Consider the following 21,202-nt stretch of genomic DNA (forward strand, 5'->3'; position numbering starts at 1 on the left):
AACTTGAGCAGAACGAGATGGGTGAGACCCAGGACTTAGAGTGTAAACAGAAGGTAAGGAAATGAACACAGCAGGTATAAGTATTCATTCAAGAAAGTTAACAGTGAAGGGAAAGCAAGAGGTACAAAGAGGATGGCAATTTAAAAATTAAAAGAGAAGAGATTTTAAGCTAGAATCAGACTATAAGCAGAGTCAACAGCCCAGTGGAAGGAAGGAGATAAATGATGCTAAAAAGAGCCCTAGACAGTTAATGATTCTTATTCTTTTTTGGTCACCTGAACACTTGAGAATCTGATACATGATCTATAGCCTCTTACTGGGAAGTGCACACATCCAATTTTGCATGCAATTTGGGAGGTCAAGGGCACTCCTGAAGACAGTTCTTGTACCTCACATGAATCCTTGAGTCATAAGAACTCTAGAGCAACTGCACCATCTCAGTCTTTGAGGAGGTGGGTGGAGGTGAAACAGAGACCACAGGGTGAGAGATTGGGTTTGGCACATGGTAGAGCAGCTAAAAATAAAACCGGATACTAGAATTTCACACACAAAATACAAAGTTATAGATAGCACAAAACAGACACATGCTGTAAGGTATTTGAAAAGAAAAAATGGGAGAAAAATCAAAGGGTTTTTTTTGAAAGTTATTGCTTTTTCATATGCTCAAAAATGCTCATTATAACATAGATTTTAATACAGACAAGCTGTCAGCAACCTAAATGTCTAACAATAAGGTAATGGCTATGTAAATTACAGTATTCCTTTAAATATTATGATATTTAGTATCATAGTATTTAGTATTGACTATGATATAGCTTATTTAAAATATAATTATAAGGTTTAGATAATAACATGAGGTAATGTTTATGACATAGTGTTATAAAAAATGTAAAGTAGAATTACTCTATGACTACAACTACATATATAAAATACCTAGAGAGGAAAGAAAACTAAAATATGACTTACCAGCCTAGTGGCACAGTGAGTGGTATTTTTTTCTTACTAATTTTAAATGGACATTTCTTTTGTGTCGTTTTTAAAAATTGAAGATAATACTGCTTTTTCTTACCTCTGACTATAGTTTACATTTTAATAATATAATATAATAAGCTGAAAGCAACTTTTCCCAGACTGACCTTCAAACCTAAACATTTAGATAACTTATTAAAGATTCTCTCAGGAAATGTTTTTCTTTCTTTCTTTCTTTCTTTCTTTCTTTCTTTCTTTCTTTCTTTCTTTTCTTTTCTTTTCTTTTCTTTCTTTCTTTCTTTCTTTCTTTCTTTCTTCTTTCTTCCTTTTTTTTTTTTGAAACAGGGTCTCACTCTGTTGCCCAGAGTGCAGTGCAGTGGCACACTGGAAGCTCACTGTAACCTTAAACTCCTGAGCTCAAGTGATGCTCTTGCCTCAGCCTCCTGAGTAGCTGGGACTACAAGCATGTGCTACCACATTGGCTACTTTTTAAAACAAATTTCTGTAGAGGCAGGGTCTAGCTATGTTGCCCAGGCTGGTCTCAATCTCCTGGCCTCAAGTTATCCTTTCATCTCAGCCTCCCAAAGCACTGGAATTATAAGTGTGAGCCACTGCGCCCAGTCTCAGGAAAACTTTTCTAACCCTAAAACATTTAGGGCATCCTATGTCTACACTGTGGCCCAGTTTACATTTTTAAATCTTTATTTTACATCCCAGATTGAACACTGACCTACTCTGGTGTAGACCTTTGAGTCTGCTTACTGCTTAGTGAGCCCTGCTGACTGAATTTCTACGCAAAGTCAGGGTATAATGGGTTAAAGAGGCAAATGCTTTGCCATTTTCCAGAAAATGAACCAAGTAAGCTTAGGCGTCTTTCCCTATTTTCCTATTTAACTGTCCTCTTAGAAAGTTTTTGGAAAACAGAAAAGAATAAAAATGTAACCTATTATTTAAGAAATGGTCCAGACCAAACAATATCTCCACCTACAAGATTCATTGTATAGGTCCAAATTGTACACAGATATTTATAAAGAAAAGAAAGAAAGCTGCCCGAGAATATGATCCCAAAGGTAGACTGCAGGTACAACTAACCAGAGGTTGTTACACAGCAGCTTCCCTTAGAAAACATCGAGAAGGTTCACAAATGACCTGTTTGGCAGATGAAGGGAAGGGATCTGAGTAGCAGAGTTGTTTCATGTAAGAATCTAAAAATGCCCAAAGAGAGATGCTCATCATTTGCAACCAGCCTTTTCCCAGGAACAGCTCCATGCACTGGGGACTTGGTGTCATGGAGGGGGCATTTTGCATTCTTACTTTACAAGGCTTTGCAAAGCTGCTGCATAGCTCTGCTTAATAATGAGCAGTGGCTTCCTGGGCAGAAGGAAAAAGCACTGGGCGCCTGTTCTTGTGCTGCCTGCAGGGAAGATTGGAGCACATACCAGAACCACAGGTTTCCATAAATGCTTCCTATCAGGAAATGAAAACGTGGGGGCTCTGCGAACTCACTGGGCATTCAGAAAACCAGGCGTCAGTAGCCACCTCCACACACTGGCATTTTCAGTCATTTTGTTGCTTTTATTTCTCAACTTAACCCCATCTTTCACAGCCTCCCTGTTGCTTTCTAAAATAAACCTAGCCTTTCACTCTGCTCTCTTTCTACTAATGCTAACTTTAAAGAGCACAGAGAATTCTTGGTGGAAGACCACCCCCTGAAGATAGATATTTTTTTCTCCAGCTTCATAAAGGAGGTTTTAGGAACCACCACTTTCCAGAAAATAAAAATGAAAATATTTTAGCTGACTCGTACTTAAGACAGTCCATTGCTGTCTAGTCACATGATAAAATATTTTTGTTTTAAGCCATGAGAACTATAAAATGGGCTATATGGTAAGAATCATAAGCCTATGTCCTTTTTCATCAGTTAATTTTTTAAGTTCATACCCTCCCCCAGGTCTATATGATGATCTCCTGAGATGAAGTGGCCTTTCTCGTTGTCATAGACATAGGGGCCATTGCCATGGGAAAAGTGGAAACCCTAGAGGCCTGCCTGAAAAGAAATAGTAAAATTTCCACCAGGCATGTTTGAATGTTTACATAGTAGCACCAAGAACAGGCAGCCCAATACTAACCTTCTAACATTAGCCTGTACCTTGTTTCATTATCTTCAAAATATATTATCCTCTTCCCAAAACCTGGCCATTCTCTTCCCCTAACTGACATCCAACTCCACATTCAATTGGTCAATAAATCCTATTCATTTTCTACCCTTACTTTCTTCAATCACTCTTTCTTTCTCACCATCATCTTTGCCGCACCCTGGTTAAGCATAAGAAAATTATTCCAAGTCTGACGACAAAGAGTGGATAGGAATGAAAATAACACAGTAGAGCCAGTATTGGAGGTAAAGCAAGAGATGTACCTGGGGTGCAAAATTTAAGGAGACTCTCACTCTGGATTTTACAAGTGTGGGGTCCGCTGAGAGTGAGTGCCTCCTTGGGTTTTACAAACTAGGCACTTCTTTTTGTCTCACCCCATCCCCAGCTCTATTATATGCTTTTTTTCTATTATTTTAAAATATATTGTTGCCACAATCTATGTATGCTTGTCCAGACATTATGCACACTTATCTAGATATAACATATTCATGCAGGTGATATACTGGGGCTAGGATGCTGCCACTAGGTGTCTGCATGCTCGGAGAATTTTGCCAATGCCTAGGAATGTTTCTTAAGCAGCCATTTTTCTTTACGGAATGTTTTCCTCTGGCCTATATAACCTGATTTCATTTTCTAGTTTTATATCAAGACACCAGCATGTTTTTGTCATCACAGAACACCCTTAACACTTCAGGAGTCTCAGTCAGGCAACCAGCACATGGGACAGATTAACTTCAGTATCAAGAGGCAGAAGCATGATGCCTTCAGAGGTAAGGAGGTGTTGATCCGTGATTAAAGGCATCATGAATAGAAGTGAGGTGGGCCACAAGGTGCTTGTTATTAATAATAAAGTATCAACACCTGCCAACGATTCACTTTTTAGATAAATTAAAGCAGAATCAAGGTAATCTCCATAACAACATCTTCACACTCTCTAGAATTCCCTGGAGTACTAACATGCCTTCCTTGGTGGAAGAGAAAGGGGTGGCTTTACATCTGCCCTTCTCAGCATTACTTTTACCTTTTAAACACTATGTACACCTATGCAAGGTGCCATTATTCCTTAAACATGTACCAATAGGAGTAAAAGGCTGAGAGTGGCGTCTGTGAGTTGAGCTTGGTAAACCCAGGAGGCCCCCAAAGGTATGGTTTTCTCAAACATTGTCTCTCAAACATCTCTGGAGTGCTCCTCTCAGAAATTTTCCTGGAATTATCTGCATGTGTTTGGATTTCTATCTTATTGAGGCCTCATGGGTGGATCCTGGGGTGCTTTTCACCTCCTTCTCATTCAGAAAATGCATGTAGGTTCCTCCATCCCACCATTTTTTCATCATAGTCCTTGATTAAATGGGCATCACCTATGGTCTTCCTTTTTTTTTCCCGGTGGGTTAACTCTCACCTTCAGGATAAACCCGTCTCAGAAGACACTGGACTTTATTGGTGTCCCTGGGTTACCTCCAGTCATCCTCAGTAGCAATCCTCTCACTATTGTGTGTACAAACATACATACACACATATTTCAATTTTCCTTGTCTTAACTTTTACAACCATTTTGGTCACAAAGAGTTTATTCAAAGCAATGCTTCCCCAAATTACCATGGTTGCCTCCTAGCAAGTCTCCCTACCTCCAGGCCACATCTCTTCCATTTTTTATTGGAATAGTTATACCCGTGAGAAGTCTTGGTGTTTTGGTCATAGACATGCATGTTTTCCTGGATATATGATGGCATAATGGAGAAAGATAGAAAGGAACCATATAGACTTGGATTTAAAACCAACTCCAAGCCCTCTTATCCTATGTCACATGAAAATGGAGTAATATCATGCATATAAATGAAGTAATATCATGCCTCTGTGTCACGCACAGTTAGCACAGTGCCTGACACACAGATTATTTCTGTCTTTTTTCGTTTTTTATCCAAAGTAAGGGCATTTAAGGGTCAGGGAAGAACTGCAATTTTTCTTCACATAACCTTTTTCTTTCTTTCTTTCTTTCTTTTTTTTACATACTCTTAGTACTAGCATTTATCAGTAGGCATCCCCTGATTTTAAGAAGTCTGGATATTCCGAAAACGGAGTTTGAATCCTACCTAACTTTATTTTTGACATAGTTCTGTGGAAAGGCAAGGAAGAAAAAGAAAAAAAAATAACAGAGATGAAAATATAATCTCATGAAAGAAAAGAAAAAAGGCTATAAATGAATTACTGTTAGCCTATTGCTTTTCTTTTCCTAGTCACTTTGACTTGATTGCAGGGTACAATATCAGATGTGACTAACATTTTTTTCCCCATCAACTTATACCTTAAGAAGTACAAACAAACACATGACATGTTTTCTCTGTCCTTTCAGAAATAATGTCCCACCTTCATAGATCCAATGGGGCATTCCAGTTATTTGTTATAATGGAATTTACCAAATATAACACAAATAACATTTCCCATTATGATTCCCAAGATCATATGAGAAAATAGAGCCTTTCGGCCATAGTAAGCCAATGAATGCATTCTACTGTACTCCAGAAGGAAATGGAATTATGCAACATAAACATTTCTTTCTTCCTGTATGGCTTTTTATTTTAACCTTCTTCCCTCGTAGCTTAAGTGGCATTTTTAAAGAGATTTTTGCTGGGTTAACTTTTATTTAGATGGAGGTGATGTTGGAAATTAGAAGAAATGTTTCTTCTTATTTTAACACCCTCTGGCTTAAGCATTTTTGGTTCTTTGGTTATTAAGAAGTGTTCAGTGAGTCAACTTTGACTTACATGATTGTGATACTGGGGGTCAGAAGAAATTTGAGAAGCTGAAGGATAAATGACTAATTAGTGGCAAGACAGGTTTCCCGTCTCCACTTCCCACTTACAATGCGATAACATTCAGGCATCCTCTTTGTTGTAGGCAGGAGTTCTTACATGAATGGGAACCAAAATGTTGAATGCCTTACACGGAGCTGCTCCTTGCAGAAAATTCGTTATAACTACTCTAACACATCTCTCTGCATCTGGCCACTCATGGAACTATGACAATGGCTTTGCTATGAAGACTGTATCTTTAACACAGAATTTGGTTTTAAGGGATCTTACTTATGCCCCGTAGATAGAATTGTTCTGCCCAGGGAGCATAGAAGTCTTTTCTGAGTGAACTGTGAAATTGGAGGGCAGATAGTCTATCCTTACTCTTGCTGCCTGGTGAGATGAATCAACAGCATCTGGGCTTTCTGATCTATGTCCATCTCAAGTTCCTATTTAAACAGGGAGAAGAGTGGGCACTGGTGAGGAGGGAGATTGAAGACTGCAGAAATGGCCTCAACCAAATTAATAACTAGTTTTTCAAGCGAATTAATTTATTCTCTTTCTTTATTGGCAGAGTATGTAATGTGCTACTGTTTTTCACCCGAGGCCTGATCTCTCTCATGGCTGATCACAATTCCTAGGAGATGCATCCACTTTAAATTTACCTTTGCTTGTATTTTTCTCTTTTAGGTAGCTATAGATTTCACTGCCTCAAACGGGGACCCCAGGAATAGCTGTTCCTTGCACTACATCCACCCTTACCAACCCAATGAGTATCTGAAAGCTTTGGTAGCTGTCGGGGAGATTTGCCAAGACTATGACAGGTAAGAGGCTTCAGGACATTTGGAGCCTTATCATCTCTCATGTGGGTTCAGATGGTCTTTGGCTGATCCTGGGCAGAAAGTGGAAATTCAGTCTAGTAGCTCCTTATGTAGTGGCTTAAAAGTTTCATCCCCTCTGTATAGAAAAACTAAGTTTGTACCCTGCTCACGTTGGTCACCAAACGAAATCCTTTCTCAGCCTTCTCTTAACTGGCTTGCAAGATGATTAGATAACAATTTTGCTTTCCATTTTGTGAAGTCTTAGCACGTGCCTTGCTACTCAAAATTGCTTATGCACTAGCAGCATTCTAAACCTACTGAATTTGAATCTGCATTTAACAAGATCCCCAGATGATTTGTGTATACTTTAGAGTTGTAGAAGCGCAGATCTATTAGACATTATTACATCTGATCCTCACATTAACCCTTATATAGTATGTATTCGTGAAAAGAAGGGAATACTGTACAGGAGGTTAAGTAATTTGTGCACTATCACATAGCCAGAGGCAGGACTTGAACCCAGGTCTACCCACTCCACAGCTTAGCCTATAATCACTATGCTTCACTGACCTCAAAAGCTATTGGTAACTTCAGCAGAGGGTGTGGCACATGTATGTAGCCAGGTGTGTGTATATGTTTGCATGTGTGTATGTAGAAAACATGATTTTAAGATCAAATCAATATTCTATTTCCTCTTACTTGATGATAAATATTGACCTTTCCTACCAAGAAAATTCCCTGTAGGGAGTATCTCACATAAATTACGTTAAACTGAATGTATTCTGCCTTTCCAGTAGTTTTAGAATGAAGTAAAGGAATTTAGGTGCTTGCTTAAGCAAAGCTTTTTGAAGTGAAACCAATGTAGATATAAACATGTGTAAATATCTGTTAACTCCCTGGTATGATTGCAAACCAAGGCTAGTTAGTAATGAGCAGCGACAAACTGACCTTTCAAACCACGAAAATAAAGAAAGCTCTCTATCCTTTAGGTTTCAGAGGAATTGTGTAAGATAGCATGGTTTCTGTTATTTCTAGTGTCATATTTGGTGATAATCATATTAAAAACCTGTTATCCTCCACACCATAGGAAATGACACGTTCTAATGACTAGAATGTACAGAGAAACTAATAGGACAGGGTAATGGGAAAAGTGTAGTCAGTCTCCTGCCTGCCTGTGTCTCTGGATTCAGCTTGGTCATCACCAGTGACTCAAATGTAGTACAAAGGCAGCTGGGGAATGAATGAACAGGCCCAGTAAAATCAAAGAGCTTTAAACACTCAGGCCCTTGCTGACACTTCCTCTCCTGTACATCCAGGAAATAAGTCAATAGTTATTTTAAATTATCCTGTTGGAAAAACACCTCTTATACTTAATCTTGAGGTATTGACTATGAAGATAACTTGAATTTCAACACTGATTTCTTCAAGCCCCAGTGCAGGCGGTGGGACAGGGGGTTCCTAGAGAGGTTTATGTCATATGAAGATGGACAGGAAGAGAAAAGACTGGCCAATTGCATCCACCACATTGGAAACTTCTCCAAACATCCCCAAGACACAAAAACAAGAATTTTCTTCCTTCTTTATATCACACACACAGATGCACACACACACATTAGTAATCTAGTATAATAATGTGTGTACATGTTGAGAGACAAGAAGGGGGAGAGTATCTTCAGGATTCTCAACTTTTCAATCTTGAAATGCTTGCAAAAGATAAAGTAGGTAAATGCACTTAACACAAATGTCAAACAGTAGATGCTTAATTAAAAAGTTAACTCTGAATCTGCAGGGAAGAAGGCAGTCTAATAATAAATTACAAAGAGAAGACTGATGGGTTTTCCAGAAATTAAGATACTAAGCCTCAGAGCCCTTATTGTAGTTGCGCAGCAGATTTAGTGGATGATCTGGAAGAAGGTGTTGAACGTCTCCATTTCCTGATTGCCTCACATGCAAAATGCAGAGACTATAGTCAGAGTGGCATGTATACCTTGCAAAGCTTTTATCCCTTTGTGAGCCAGACAAAGTCTGGGGGGCATGTTTTCTTCCCTCAAAAATGCAGATTCAATATAAAAATAAGATATGAAACCTTAGGAGTTACATGAAGAATCATCATAAATGATTGTTTTAAAAATTTTAATAGAGTAAGATTGAAGTTACCATCCCCAACTGACCAAGAAAATCAAGTTTCTACAGCTCAGTGGAGCGATTCTTTTTTCCATATAAAGAAAACAGCTCAACATTAAAATGGGCAAATACTTAAGGAAGAAAAAGGAAGATTGAAAAACTCCAATGCTCCTTTAAGAAAACTCCCTAGAAGAATGTGTATTGCAAGCTGCTCACTTGAAAACTGACAAGGTTTTGCTGTTCCTCTTTTGTGTGGGTGGATAGACAATAGACAGGCAGAGTCAGGAAATTTCAAGTCGGGGCTCTGGAATTAATTTATTCTCACATCAAAGTCAGTGTGGTTGGTGCTCAAAAAGAAACACTTGAATAAAAACTGACAGAAAGCATTGTTCCCCCTCCTGCAGTGACACAGAGGTTTCTAATCCCCATGAGCCTTAGAAATTCCTCCCAGCCCCTGGCAGCTGAGAGTTTTCTTTTTGCCTTGTACAGTCATTGCTACCAGGTCATTATGAGGTGATCCATGAGGTAGAACAGCTTGAGAGATGCATAAAACTCTTCTCAGGATGGCCTTGAAGGAAGGCTTCCCACAGACAGCTCGTCCTCAAGCCTGCCTGCCCTATCTGTCCTTCAGCCTCTGAAGGAGATGATGCTGCTCATTTCCTCTGCCTTTGACCACCCACCCCAGCACAACTAGTGTACACACACACAAAAACGCACATGCGTGTATGTGCACACACACACACACAGGCCCACACAAGCTCAAGTTGGAGCACTTCTCCAGCTCCTGTATCCTGGTCTCCCTTGTCTGCTCAAAGCCAAGGTGACATCTTTTCCTTGAGGCCAGCAGGGATATGGGTCTCTGAAAACCTGAAATGTTCTCTAATGAAAAGCATAGTCTATCTGCTATCAAGACAGTACAGAAACTGAATATGTACATTTCTTGGAAATATGGATTGCCATTTTACAGAAGTGTCTACCCCAGAATGATACAGATATCAGAAACCAAGGCATGGTTTCTCCATGGTGTGCTAGTTGTGGTATGAGAAGACAAAGTTATAACTGAAACCAATTCTGACAGGTATTTGCAAGTGTAGAGCAGTTGCTTAGTGATAAGAAGACAGTTCAAATCACAGTGCTACCTTTTCCACGCTCCATCAGTCAGTGGTTCTCAGCCTTGGCTGTACATTGAGGCCATTTGAAAAGACTTAAAATGTGACGGTGCCTGCACCCCACCCCAGAATCTCTGATTTAATCGTCTGGTGTGCATCCTGGAAATTAGAATTCTTTATCCTGCTAGGTATCCAGGGTTGAGACCCAGTGCTAAATCATGAGAGCTGGCTCAGACGCAATGGCTGAGGTCCTGTGCAGCATCTACTTAAGCCCCAAATGCCTCATGGGGAGCTGTAAAGACAGAAAAATTAATGAAGCACAATTTTCCCCCAAGTAGCCCACAGTCTCATGGGGGAGAAACACGTGTGAATAAATTACAGCCCAGCATGGCCAGGGAGTTGTTGCCCTGTGTCAGGATGGGAACTGTATAAAAGAGGGAAGGGCTAACTCTATCCTTTGTGTGAAGAGTGGTGGTCAAGGAGGGAGTCCTGGGGATGATAATTTCTGGACTGATCAGAATTTGGCCTTCAGCTTTGTTGTTACTAGAATGTGGGTGGACTTGTTCTCCTTTTTCTGAATCATTAGACCAGACAAGCCTTCTATGAGGACAAAGTCAACAGGGATGATAGAGAGAGCATGGGGAACTGGTGACAGGTAGACCTAGGTTCAAACCCCAGCTCTGCTACTTCTGTTGCCATAAGATGTGCATTCTATGGGCCTTGGTTTTCTTCATTGTAAATTGAGGATGTATCTCACTTCCCTTGCAGAGCAGTTATAAGGATTAGATATAAAGCAGCTAGCTAACACAGATTCTACCTGTTATAAATACTCAATAAATGGCAGAGACTATTATCTTTAATACCCTAGATTTATGTTTTAAAAATGATCTGAACACAAAGGGAGACAGAACTATAGTGTCAGTTCTAAAGTTCATTTTGGACCAATGATCTTTAAAATATTTTTGCTCATGTACTTTTAAAAAAACATATTAAAATGTATAGCTGTCATATTTTTTCACTGAAATCTCACATTTTTCATCATGAGTTTATATAGTGACAAAGAATGAAAATTCTAATGTATTGTAAATTTGGACATTTTATAATAAAACTCTTACATAACTCTTGTGACTGTGTGAAGTAGAATCTAAACACCATAACTATTTGATATCCACTGTTATCCATTTTGTTAAAAATGAGCAAGTTCTTCAATGTGAGTTGAGAATTGTAATTGTTTCTTCCTTTTCATCAACTTATATTTCCATTATCTTCCCCCCAAATTTTATCCTAATGTGTCTTAATAAAATTGGTTTGAAATTCTGTTAGATCACTGTCTATTTCTGTAATAAAAATATAAAAATCTTTTAGTTTCTAAAAATTTCTAAAATTCAAAGTATTTTTTAAAATCTAAGTTTTTATTACAATCATTCCCAGTGCATAATTGATCAAAAGAACATAAATGTACTAGAAATTTCAGTATAATTTTTGCCTATAAAAATCTATCAGAAATCAGCTCTTACTGAAACAGATAATGGAGTGTTTTTCCAATTAGTTTATAGACCTGTGGATGAGTGGTACCTATTACTAAAATGGGAGAGTCGATCATCAATTCTAACTCAGTTTTTTGCTCTTATCAATGTAAATACTAAGAAAACCTGTTCTTATAAATAAGTATATGGAAATAAATAACTTGACTAGCAGTATTACTCAATTCTTTCCGGTTTAAGTTATACACCAAAAAAATTACATAATGGCCAATCATCAAAATGTTTTCTTCAATAATCTACCAGCTGACATCAGCACTTGCCAAAATTTATTTAAAGCAAAACTTGGCAACTACCTGACTTGCGAAAGGATTTTTTTTCCTAGTGAATCATTCATGTTTAGAATTATTCTTGTATATGATGCTACAGAGTTTTTACACTCTGGAGCAATGGACTATGACAGTTAAGATTCAGAATAGGTAAAAGAGAAGGAGAAGTGAAAGCGAAGGTATGAATGGAGAACAGGTCTCTCCATCACAGGCATGCCCAGAAGATCAATTTCAGCAAAAAATACATATGGATGTAGAGGAACTGAATACTGATTTTCCTTTAAAAAAAAAAAAAAAAAAAAAAAAAAAACCATGTTCTCCCAGAAGTGCTTTGCATTTCCAGATACCCCAGTTTTAAGACCTCTGCTTTAGAGAACAGTTTTTGTTAAATGTCTACGTGCCCTGAGATACCATATTGCTCTGAGCTTCATTTCCTTATGTATACAGTAATTTTTCTTTATGTTTATTAACGTTTTGATTTATCTCAAAATCTTCCTTAACAGAAAGGGGAAAATGGTGGTTAAAAATAAATCTTCCATCTGGAGGTCATTTGACAATAGTCATTCCCTAAGAAGGTCAGGACAACTTATTCATTACCATTGAAGTATGTAGGGTTTTTTTAAAATTGTATTTTATAATATTTATTCTGGTTATAAGAAATACTGCCTTTACCCATGTGGTAATATAGCCCTGAATTTTCCAGATTGTCCATCTTTGTCATTCATTTTTCCAACAGTTGCTAAATGATCCTTTGCTGGGTGCTGAGTGGATCCAATCTTGAGTTCTTAAAGTGTTAGTATACCGATGCTTTCTTTTGTGCTCAACTTGCCTTCTTTTACTTCTTGTATAATAAGACTCTTCTCTGCCTAGTTTTATTTTAAAACAGAAATAATGGATGTTTAAATCCATTGTGCTTAGGCTTAAAACTTTTTCTTCAGTGTGTTTATTAGTTAGAGGCTTTCTGGTGGCTAAGTTCAGAGAATTTATCCCTCCTGGCTCATTAATTATTCCCCTTGTAGGTGAGGCATTTTCCCTATCTTCCTACTCTTGAAACTCAATTACATAACAATGCATCATGGTCAGCAAACGCTGAATCCCCAAGGGTGGCTTAGAAAGTATAAAAAGAATATCATTAACGCTAGAACACCATAGGGATTAGAAATGGATGGAATGTTAGAGCTTACCCCTCCTAAACTCATCAAAAAAGAAAATAAGAGTGTGGAGACTCCCAGTTTCTCTAATTTGACTTCTGGGTCGTCTTCGAGTGTGAAGGACCAGGATCCATCCTCCACCCAGAAAAGCGTTATTTCATACTTAACTAGAATGTACCCTAAAATCCCCCTCACAGATCTCTTCTCACACCCGCCCATGCTTGTTTTGTTTAAGGAGGAATTGCTGAGGCAAAGTATTTCAGTATGTCCAAGGACCAGAAGTATATTTTCTCCTATCTATAGTTAATCTTTCATAAGCTGTTGTGAGTGTCTGTTTACCCACATTAATACCTTATCAATACCTGCTAGATGCAATGCACCATAAAGCCTGGATTGATTCAACAGTGAGGAGAAGCGGGAGTTGGTGATTTTCCAGAGAATTTAGATTTTGATTTCAAAGAATTCAAGCTTCCTTGTATCTCCCAACCCCTAATCCCAAATTCGATACAGTTGGCTATGTTTTGGTAAAGTTTTGTCAAAACCATCATTGGCTAGTAATGAGCTCTTAATCAGTCAGGTGGTGATAAAGGAGAATATAGCTTTGCTACTTTGACTTTTCTGTCAGCCTGGGATTGGTGGGGCTCATCCCTTTTTCCTTACAGATGTTTACAACAGTGAGCCCTAACCTGAATTGACTGAATATACCAAGAACAGAGAAATGTAGAAATTGTTCCAAAGAACAAATCTCAGTTAAGTTCTTAATGAGAGAAGAAATAAAAGGTAGATGACATGAGAAAAACATGTCCTTGCCAAGAACCCTATGGCGACAGCCACCCGACAGCACAATATTCGATTAAAGAGGGTCTTATTTGTTGTCTAGACAGGGGGTCAGATTACTGGAAGTACCAGTAGAAAATCACATAGTCATTAAATTATAATGGTATAACAGAAAAGACATGGGCTTTAGAATCACACAATTCTCCTTGGTAATCACCATGGGCCACTTAACCTTTCTGAGGCTCTATTTACCTGTAAAATGGGAATAATAAGTAGGTGAAGCTTCCAGGATTGTGTGAGAATTTAATAAGTAGGTACATCATCTAGCAGGGGCCTGGTACATTGTATGCATCAATAAATGTTAATTATTCTCTTCCCCATCCTATCAACTTTAGTACAGTAAAGTTAGAGTTAAGATCCAATATATGTGAATGAATAACTAAGAGAGAAACTCCAGTGTGCATAAGATAACTCATACCAAAAGATATGTAAGTGACTCTCTCAGGTTTTCACAAGAATCCTCCCTTCTTTTCATAGCCACATTTTAATAATTAAAATTCATGGATTATGTACTCATTAACTATTGAGCACACATTCTATGACAAATACTATAATAAATGGTGGGGCAGGGGGCAGTTGAGGCAGAGGACAGTGGAGATATAAAGATTTTAATACCAAAGACAGTGTCTCTTTGAGTTCAAAAAACAAGAAAAGACATGTAAATAACTTATCACCACTTGTATGTGATAAGGTGGTGGGTACAATGAGTCATGTAGAGGGAACCAAGCTCTGTCAAATTAGCCAAACTTACAAGCTTTCCACTGCTTATTTTTTGCTTTTGTTTTGAGATGGAGTCTTGCTCTATTACCCAGTCTGAAGTGCAATGGTGCAATCTCAGCTCACTGCAACCTCCGCCTCGGGGTTCAAGCAATTCATATGCCTCAGCCTCCCGAGTAGCTGGGATTACAGGAGTGCACCACCATGCCCGACTAATTTTTGTATTTTTAGTAGAGATGGGGTTTCTCCATGTTGGCCAGACTGGTCTTGAACTCCTGGCCTCAAGTGATCTACCGACCTCAGCCTCCCAAAGTTCTGGGATTACAGGAATGAGCCACTGCACTTGGCCCCATTGCTTTTTAATATCCACTTGGATTCAGTCTTGTCTGTATTGGAACTCTAGCTCTAATTAGCAGCATGATCTTGAGCAAGACACTTTACCTCTCAAGGCATTTCCCCACCTGCAGAAGGGGAATAACAATCTCTCCCTGTAAGTATTTTAAAAGTTAATACATACAAAAGGTTCTAACACAGTCAACCATAAGAGTTACCTAGTTCATGGTCACTTTTCAAAGGAAACAAAGTTGAAAGTTGAAGTGGAGGCCATTGGTGAAAGGGTAGGGCCATTTTATTTCTTAGAACAGAATCTAGTAAAAAAAAAAAAAAATAAGGGAGGAAGTTGTAGACTAATGACTGTAATGAACTTAAGGGGTTATTTCTTGATTTTAATTATCCGTGCTATTGCTACCCCCATCACCACAGATAATCAAGAAGCATGAGCCAGCACTGGCATAGCAACATGGCCTAGCAACCTGGTAATGCAGGTTCATGTTTTTCTTCCTCATTAAATGAATAAATGAAGCAACTTCTTCTTTTTTCTTTTTTTCATTTTGATTTCAGTGACAAAATGTTCCCTGCCTTTGGGTTTGGTGCCAGGATACCTCCAGAGTACACGGTGAGTGAGTGGAGATGGGATCTTCTTCCACTTCGCGGTGGTCAAAGGATAACTTGGGTTTTCTTCACAGCAGTCTCACTCTCTTGACTCATAACTATGTCAGTAAGGCCTAAAGAGTCAGAAATGGTCTTCAGAATCAGTGAGATTAACTCCCCAGGGTTAAATATATTTCAATGCCCCTTTTCCATGCCTAATTTCTCCTATTCCTCAGACAAGCACTGATGATTTGAGTAGCTCAGGTGCCCCCCAAAGAGTTTACAAGGTTGCCACAATTTACTTCTTAGGACAAAATCTCAGAGTATGCATTGAAACTGAAACACAAGCACCTGTGCCTTAGTCTGCACTTTCTCACAAACAGAAACCCTATCTCCTGGTATTTTGGATGGGTCTTCTCAGAGGTCCAGATGAAGAGTTTCATTGTTTAGTTTCTTATAAATGTGGTCAGAGTCTGAGAAAACACTGAGGATGTTGATCCCCAGGGGCTCAGAACCTATCCATTCATATATCCCCTAGGAAATAGAATTATATTGGCAATGCCAGCTGGGAAAGTCCATGACAATGCAGTCTACAAGCTTCCTTATCCCAAGTCTCCAAGTCCAAGTCTTGTATGGGAGACACAGAGAAGTTGTGAAGAAAGAACAATTATTACTTAGAGAATTGGAAAGTTGAAATGTTCTTATGAAGACATTGGAATCCTATTTGGTTTTTATGATTTCTCATGACTGAAAAAAGGCAAAGATTGTGTGTAGATAAATTTGCACCGTGATGAGGCTGAGACACTACCGTGATATTCTAGACGCTCCTGTAGGACATTCTCCACAGAGAACTCATGCCCACTAGGTGAGCAGGGCCTTGGAGAGACAGCAGGGTACCTGCCCCAGCCTCCACCTTACCAGTGCCTCTGAGGTCTGAGCTAAGTACAAACAACATTGCCCAATCCTCAATTTCTCTTTTACTGGCTGTGTCTGAGCCACCGGTCAGGAGGTAGATGCTGACATTTGCTCCCTCACTAGAGCCATCACATAAAGGACTTTCCTCTTACGTATCCTTTTTGAAAGAGGAAATCAATCTCCCTGTTGCTCCTGGAGTGAACAGTGGGTGGAATGGCATGTCTCCCTGACTTGTTGTCCTTCTTTTTTGCCTTGTATTCCACACTGGCCTTCCTGCTGGGCATAGCTACGTAATTCTAGAAGCATTTATTAGAAATAGAGCTTGTGGAGAGAAAGAATATAGAACAAGAGTTATCGACTGGTGGCCTGTAGACATTATTCAGGCCACAAATGTGTATATTTGACACACTTTTAAAACACGAATTCAGCAATTGCATATAAAATGTCAGATTGCTGTCTTCTCTTGAAAACCTGAAAGGCCTGGCAACACTAAGATTAAAAGATGACCTATACAAGAATTAGCTGGAGCTGAGGAGATATAGGCCCCTTCAAATCTGGAATGTAAACAGGTGAATGCCTACTTTCTTCATAGAGCTGCTGAAGAGCTCAATAGCCATCAGCCCAACTACCCAGGGATTCTTGAGTTTTCACCACATCCCCACCAGGTGTTCTCCCAGCCTCAGGATGGCCCAACAGGGCTGAGGACAGAGCTATGCACCATACCTTTTTCTCACAAATGACGTCTTTCTGGTTCCCTTCTTGCTCTTTTCTGAAGTTCTCTTGTTCACTTGATCCCCTAACTCCATCCTTCCTGTCAGCAAAATCCCCTGGTTCTTCCTGTCTCAACGGGCATCTCTCACATTTCCCCATTTCTGGTCCCCAAATATATTTCAATACCCCTTTTCCATGCCTAATTTCTGCCATTCCTCAGACAAGCACTGATGATTTGAGTAGCTCAGGTGCCCCCCAGAGAGTTTACAAGGTTGCCACAATTTACTTCTTAGGACAAAATCTCAGAGTATGCATTGAAACTGAAACACAAGCACCTGTGTCTTAGTTTCCACTTTCTCAGAAACAGATCTTGAGAAAAGGATTTGGATGCAAGTAGTTTATTTGAAAGGCGGAGGAAACCACAGTAGAGGTTGGGAAGTGGAAGTCAGTGTAGAGTATATCATCAGGTCAGTTACCGCTGTTGGCAACTGGTGCTTAACTCTGCTGAAGAACCCCAGGAGGCAATGTACAGCTCACATGGACCCCAGGGGATAAGGGAGCTGGGGTGTGTATACATCATCTCCTGTTAATTACTGATTACTCCCAAGGGTCACTTTTAGCCTGTCACTTGGGCAAGCAAGACAGGCCCTGGAGGCCCGGAAAAAAACTTAAAGTAAACAAAGCAAATAAGATGACTGGAAGTCAACTGGCTTGCCCGGAAGTGCTGAGAGCAAGGGAATACGAGATAAGCGCCGAGAGCATCACCAATCACCTCCCACTAAGAAAGGAGGTATCTTAAGTGACCTATTTTATAGATACCCAAAAGAGTCAGAGCTTGGAAATATCCTTTGAAATGAAATTATCCATAAAATACCAAATGATTCAATAAAAATGTCCAGACGCCAGAACATCCATCTTGTTTTATCAGGTTTTCAGAAAGAAAAAAGTAAACAATATGTTATTTGACCTTGTGCATAGGTTCTGCCAGGTAGAGGAATTTGTGTTGAAAGATTACAAAGTATATTACTTTATTATGTTTCCAAAAGTAGAGTGCAGTCTGTTTTACCTGTAGGTATGTGAAAATCCTCCTGCCCTGTAGTTCTACATATCACGTTAATGATTCTTAAGTGTCAGCTGCTTAGCTGAAGCCTTTATAACCATCACCATCCTGAGCAGAAGCTTGGGTTATTGAGTTTTTTTGTTTTTGTTTTTGTTTTAATCACTGGGTCCAAATGGAGCTCAGCCAAATCTAAGCCTCCAGTCTGTGGCCAGTTCTATCTAGCAGCTATTTGAAGTTATCTTTCTGAAATCTTTTCTTGGATTTTTTATAAGTCTTATTCTCCCCTCCTGACAGCATTTATCTGATTCTAGAAAATCTTCCTGTCACCTCAACTCTACAGGGAGCTTAGAATTCACCCTCCATCTCAGACTGATTGTATAAAGGCTTGAAATGGTTCCTGCTGCTCAACACATAATGAATGTAATGGGCATTTGTTTGCAAACTCTAAACCCCAGTGCCTTCTTACTGGATTAAAGTTGTAATTCTCCTTTCTTCCTGTTTCTTACATTTTAATTGGTGTCTAGGTCTCTCATGACTTTGCAATCAACTTTAATGAAGACAATCCGGAATGTGCAGGTAAAGCACAATGTGAAAGAAAACCAGAGTCACAGTCCTTCCCTTAGCACCTTTCCCATTTTAGTTTCTCTCTGCTGGTGTAGCATATTAGTTACGATTGTCCATAGCAGAGAAGCAGGCTTTCTGTATCCACATAAACCATGCTACTCCACAGGCAAGAGAAAGCCATGATAACAGAGCAGGAAAAGAAGAACTGGAAAAGACAGATGCAGAAGAGGTCTTGAGTTTACAGTAGTAATGTTGATCCCAGTCTGGGATTCCTCCGGCCAAAATAATAATAATAATAAAGGAAACTTCACCTGGTAGGCAGTGATACAATGTCTCTCTTTCTGTTTTCCAAGTTTTCATCAAGTGTTTTTTTTTTTTTTTTTTTTTTACAACTTCATCTCTGTTCCGATATAAGGAGACGGGGAAACATGGAAATAATTTCCCACTTTCGGCATATCAGTCAAGGACATGGCCTCAGTGAGTTTGAACAAGCGGCATCATGGCTTTGTGCCAGAGAAAGCCTGCTCAAAGGTTCTGGTTCATGTTCCATTGTTTCCAGCCAGAATTCTCCAACATGATTTCACAAAATAATGATACTGAAACCATGATGATAATTATAATAAATTTTGTTCTAGAATGATTTTTTTCTGTTTTCTAAGTAACAGAGCCAAGTACATATGTTGCTACGAAGATCATAAGACATTTTTGCACTAGAAATGTCCATATCTCTCTCTTCCTTCTTGTCAAGGAGGAAGGAGGCTAAATCAGGATTAATTCAGATCCAGTAGAGTGTGTAAGGCATCTAGCAGTTAATGGCCAAGAATATGTTATCAATACCATTGAGTCTGAACATAGTAACCTCCAAGACCCAATCTCCATTCTGCCATTTTTTCCACTAATGTATTCTTCACCCTCAGTTTTCTGTGGTTTAGACTTTCCTCATCCCCAACCACCCCCATTATGAAACCATAAGAGTGGTTTCCCCCACAGCAGAATGAAATATAAACCCTGGTATTCACCTGTTTTATACTCTTAGAATTCATCTGCCTGATACTTTTCAAGAGGAAATCAAACTTGCTTATCTTAGGCAAAAACTCAAGAACCAAAAAAAAGATAAGGAGCTTCTATTCAGCATCGCTTAATTTCAGAACCAGACTGCCAAATGACTTGGCATCTGTCTTTAGAGTGATAGGCTTTGGGGCAGGGCCAAGTGGGTGCGGGATTGTCAATGAGGTTGGGACCATGTATGTAGGGCAGAATAGAACAGACTTGCTCATCTGAAATACCCAAGAGCTATTTGGCAGTGCATGGTGGTTATGGAGAGCAATCTCAGGAGGGGATTGTGTGGATAACAGGACCAATGTGCTGTTTCAGAATAGAAAGAGATAGAAGGATGAGCAGAAATAGGGAAAGGCAAGTGACACACAGGCACAGACAACAAGAGGAGCCATTTGAATAAAAATCATTTGTAACGAGATTATTGCTGTGGGATCAGAATGATAACATGAAATGTGCAGTCAAGATGTATCAAGTGCTAGGAGAAGCTGCATAGATAGGACTGCCTCTCCTGGCAGAGTCCCATCCTTTTCTATTTCCTGGGCTCATATGGCCTCAGGATGGAAGCCCCCCTTTAAATGAAGGGTTGTCCGTGATGATAACCATCACTTATCTGTACTCAGCACCCAGAAGATGAGTATATCAGCCACTTGGCTCATTCATCACACACTTGGTGAGCATTACATTTGCTTATTACTGCCTTAAGCTCTTTGGGGAAATACAAAAAATAAGTAAATCATGATTCCTGCCCACAAAGAGTATAATATATGGAGAGATGGTCATGGGAACTCCTGACTCTTATAGAGGGCACGGGTAGTATCTACTAGAGTCAACAAGATTGTGTGGAAACAAGTGCAGCATTGAAGCTGGCTTGCTAGTGGCTAAGAACACAGTCCTTAGAGCCAGGCAGACCCAGGTTTAAATCATGAGTCTTGAACACGCTTGCTATGTGACCCAGGGTAGATCATTGAACATCTCTAAGCCTATGTTTCTTCACCTATAAAATGGGTATAGCATCTATTTCATTATGCTATGAGGAGTGAATGAAATCTTATGTATAAAGTACGATAATAAGGGAAATTTTGTGAAAATGGTTGCTTTTGACTTCAGTTTTCAAAGAGGAGAATGATTTCAGTGGGGAAAGAGGAAGCAACACTAGCAATGTGGTATTCCTTTTTATCTTAAGAACATAAATGTGATGTTGATAAGGACTATTTGGGAAATTTAATGCTTCACTTTTGCGTGTGTTTGGCTATAAATATAGTTGGAGTGACTCTGGAACTGTTGATCTTTGCCAATTTCACCTCAGGAATTCAAGGAGTTGTGGAAGCCTATCAGAGCTGTCTTCCTAAGCTCCAACTTTACGGTCCCACCAACATTGCCCCCATCATCCAAAAGGTTGCCAAGTCAGCGTCAGAGGAAACTAACACCAAGGAGGCATCGGTAAGGAGAGGGTATTTGCCTTTTAAGGGGAGTTTACTCT

The 21,202-nt window shown here is 39.3% G+C and overlaps 1 protein-coding gene across 4 annotated transcripts in view; it reads left to right on the forward strand.

Moving 5' to 3' along the window:
• The window catches only part of CPNE4 (copine 4), a 505,087-nt gene that overhangs the window by 461,138 nt on the left and 22,747 nt on the right, over positions 1 to 21,202 (forward strand). For all 4 annotated transcript variants that reach the window (XM_021934867.2, XM_021934870.2, XM_021934868.2 and 1 more), the window contains exons 11-14: positions 6,605 to 6,738; positions 15,384 to 15,438; positions 18,624 to 18,675; positions 21,029 to 21,162. In XM_021934867.2, the coding sequence (XP_021790559.1) occupies positions 6,605 to 6,738; positions 15,384 to 15,438; positions 18,624 to 18,675; positions 21,029 to 21,162 (375 nt within the window). The remainder of the gene's footprint in view (positions 1 to 6,604; positions 6,739 to 15,383; positions 15,439 to 18,623; positions 18,676 to 21,028; positions 21,163 to 21,202) is intronic.

This window comes from Papio anubis, chromosome 2 (genome assembly GCF_008728515.1).
Source record: "Papio anubis isolate 15944 chromosome 2, Panubis1.0, whole genome shotgun sequence".
Lineage (NCBI taxonomy): Eukaryota > Metazoa > Chordata > Mammalia > Primates > Cercopithecidae > Papio > Papio anubis.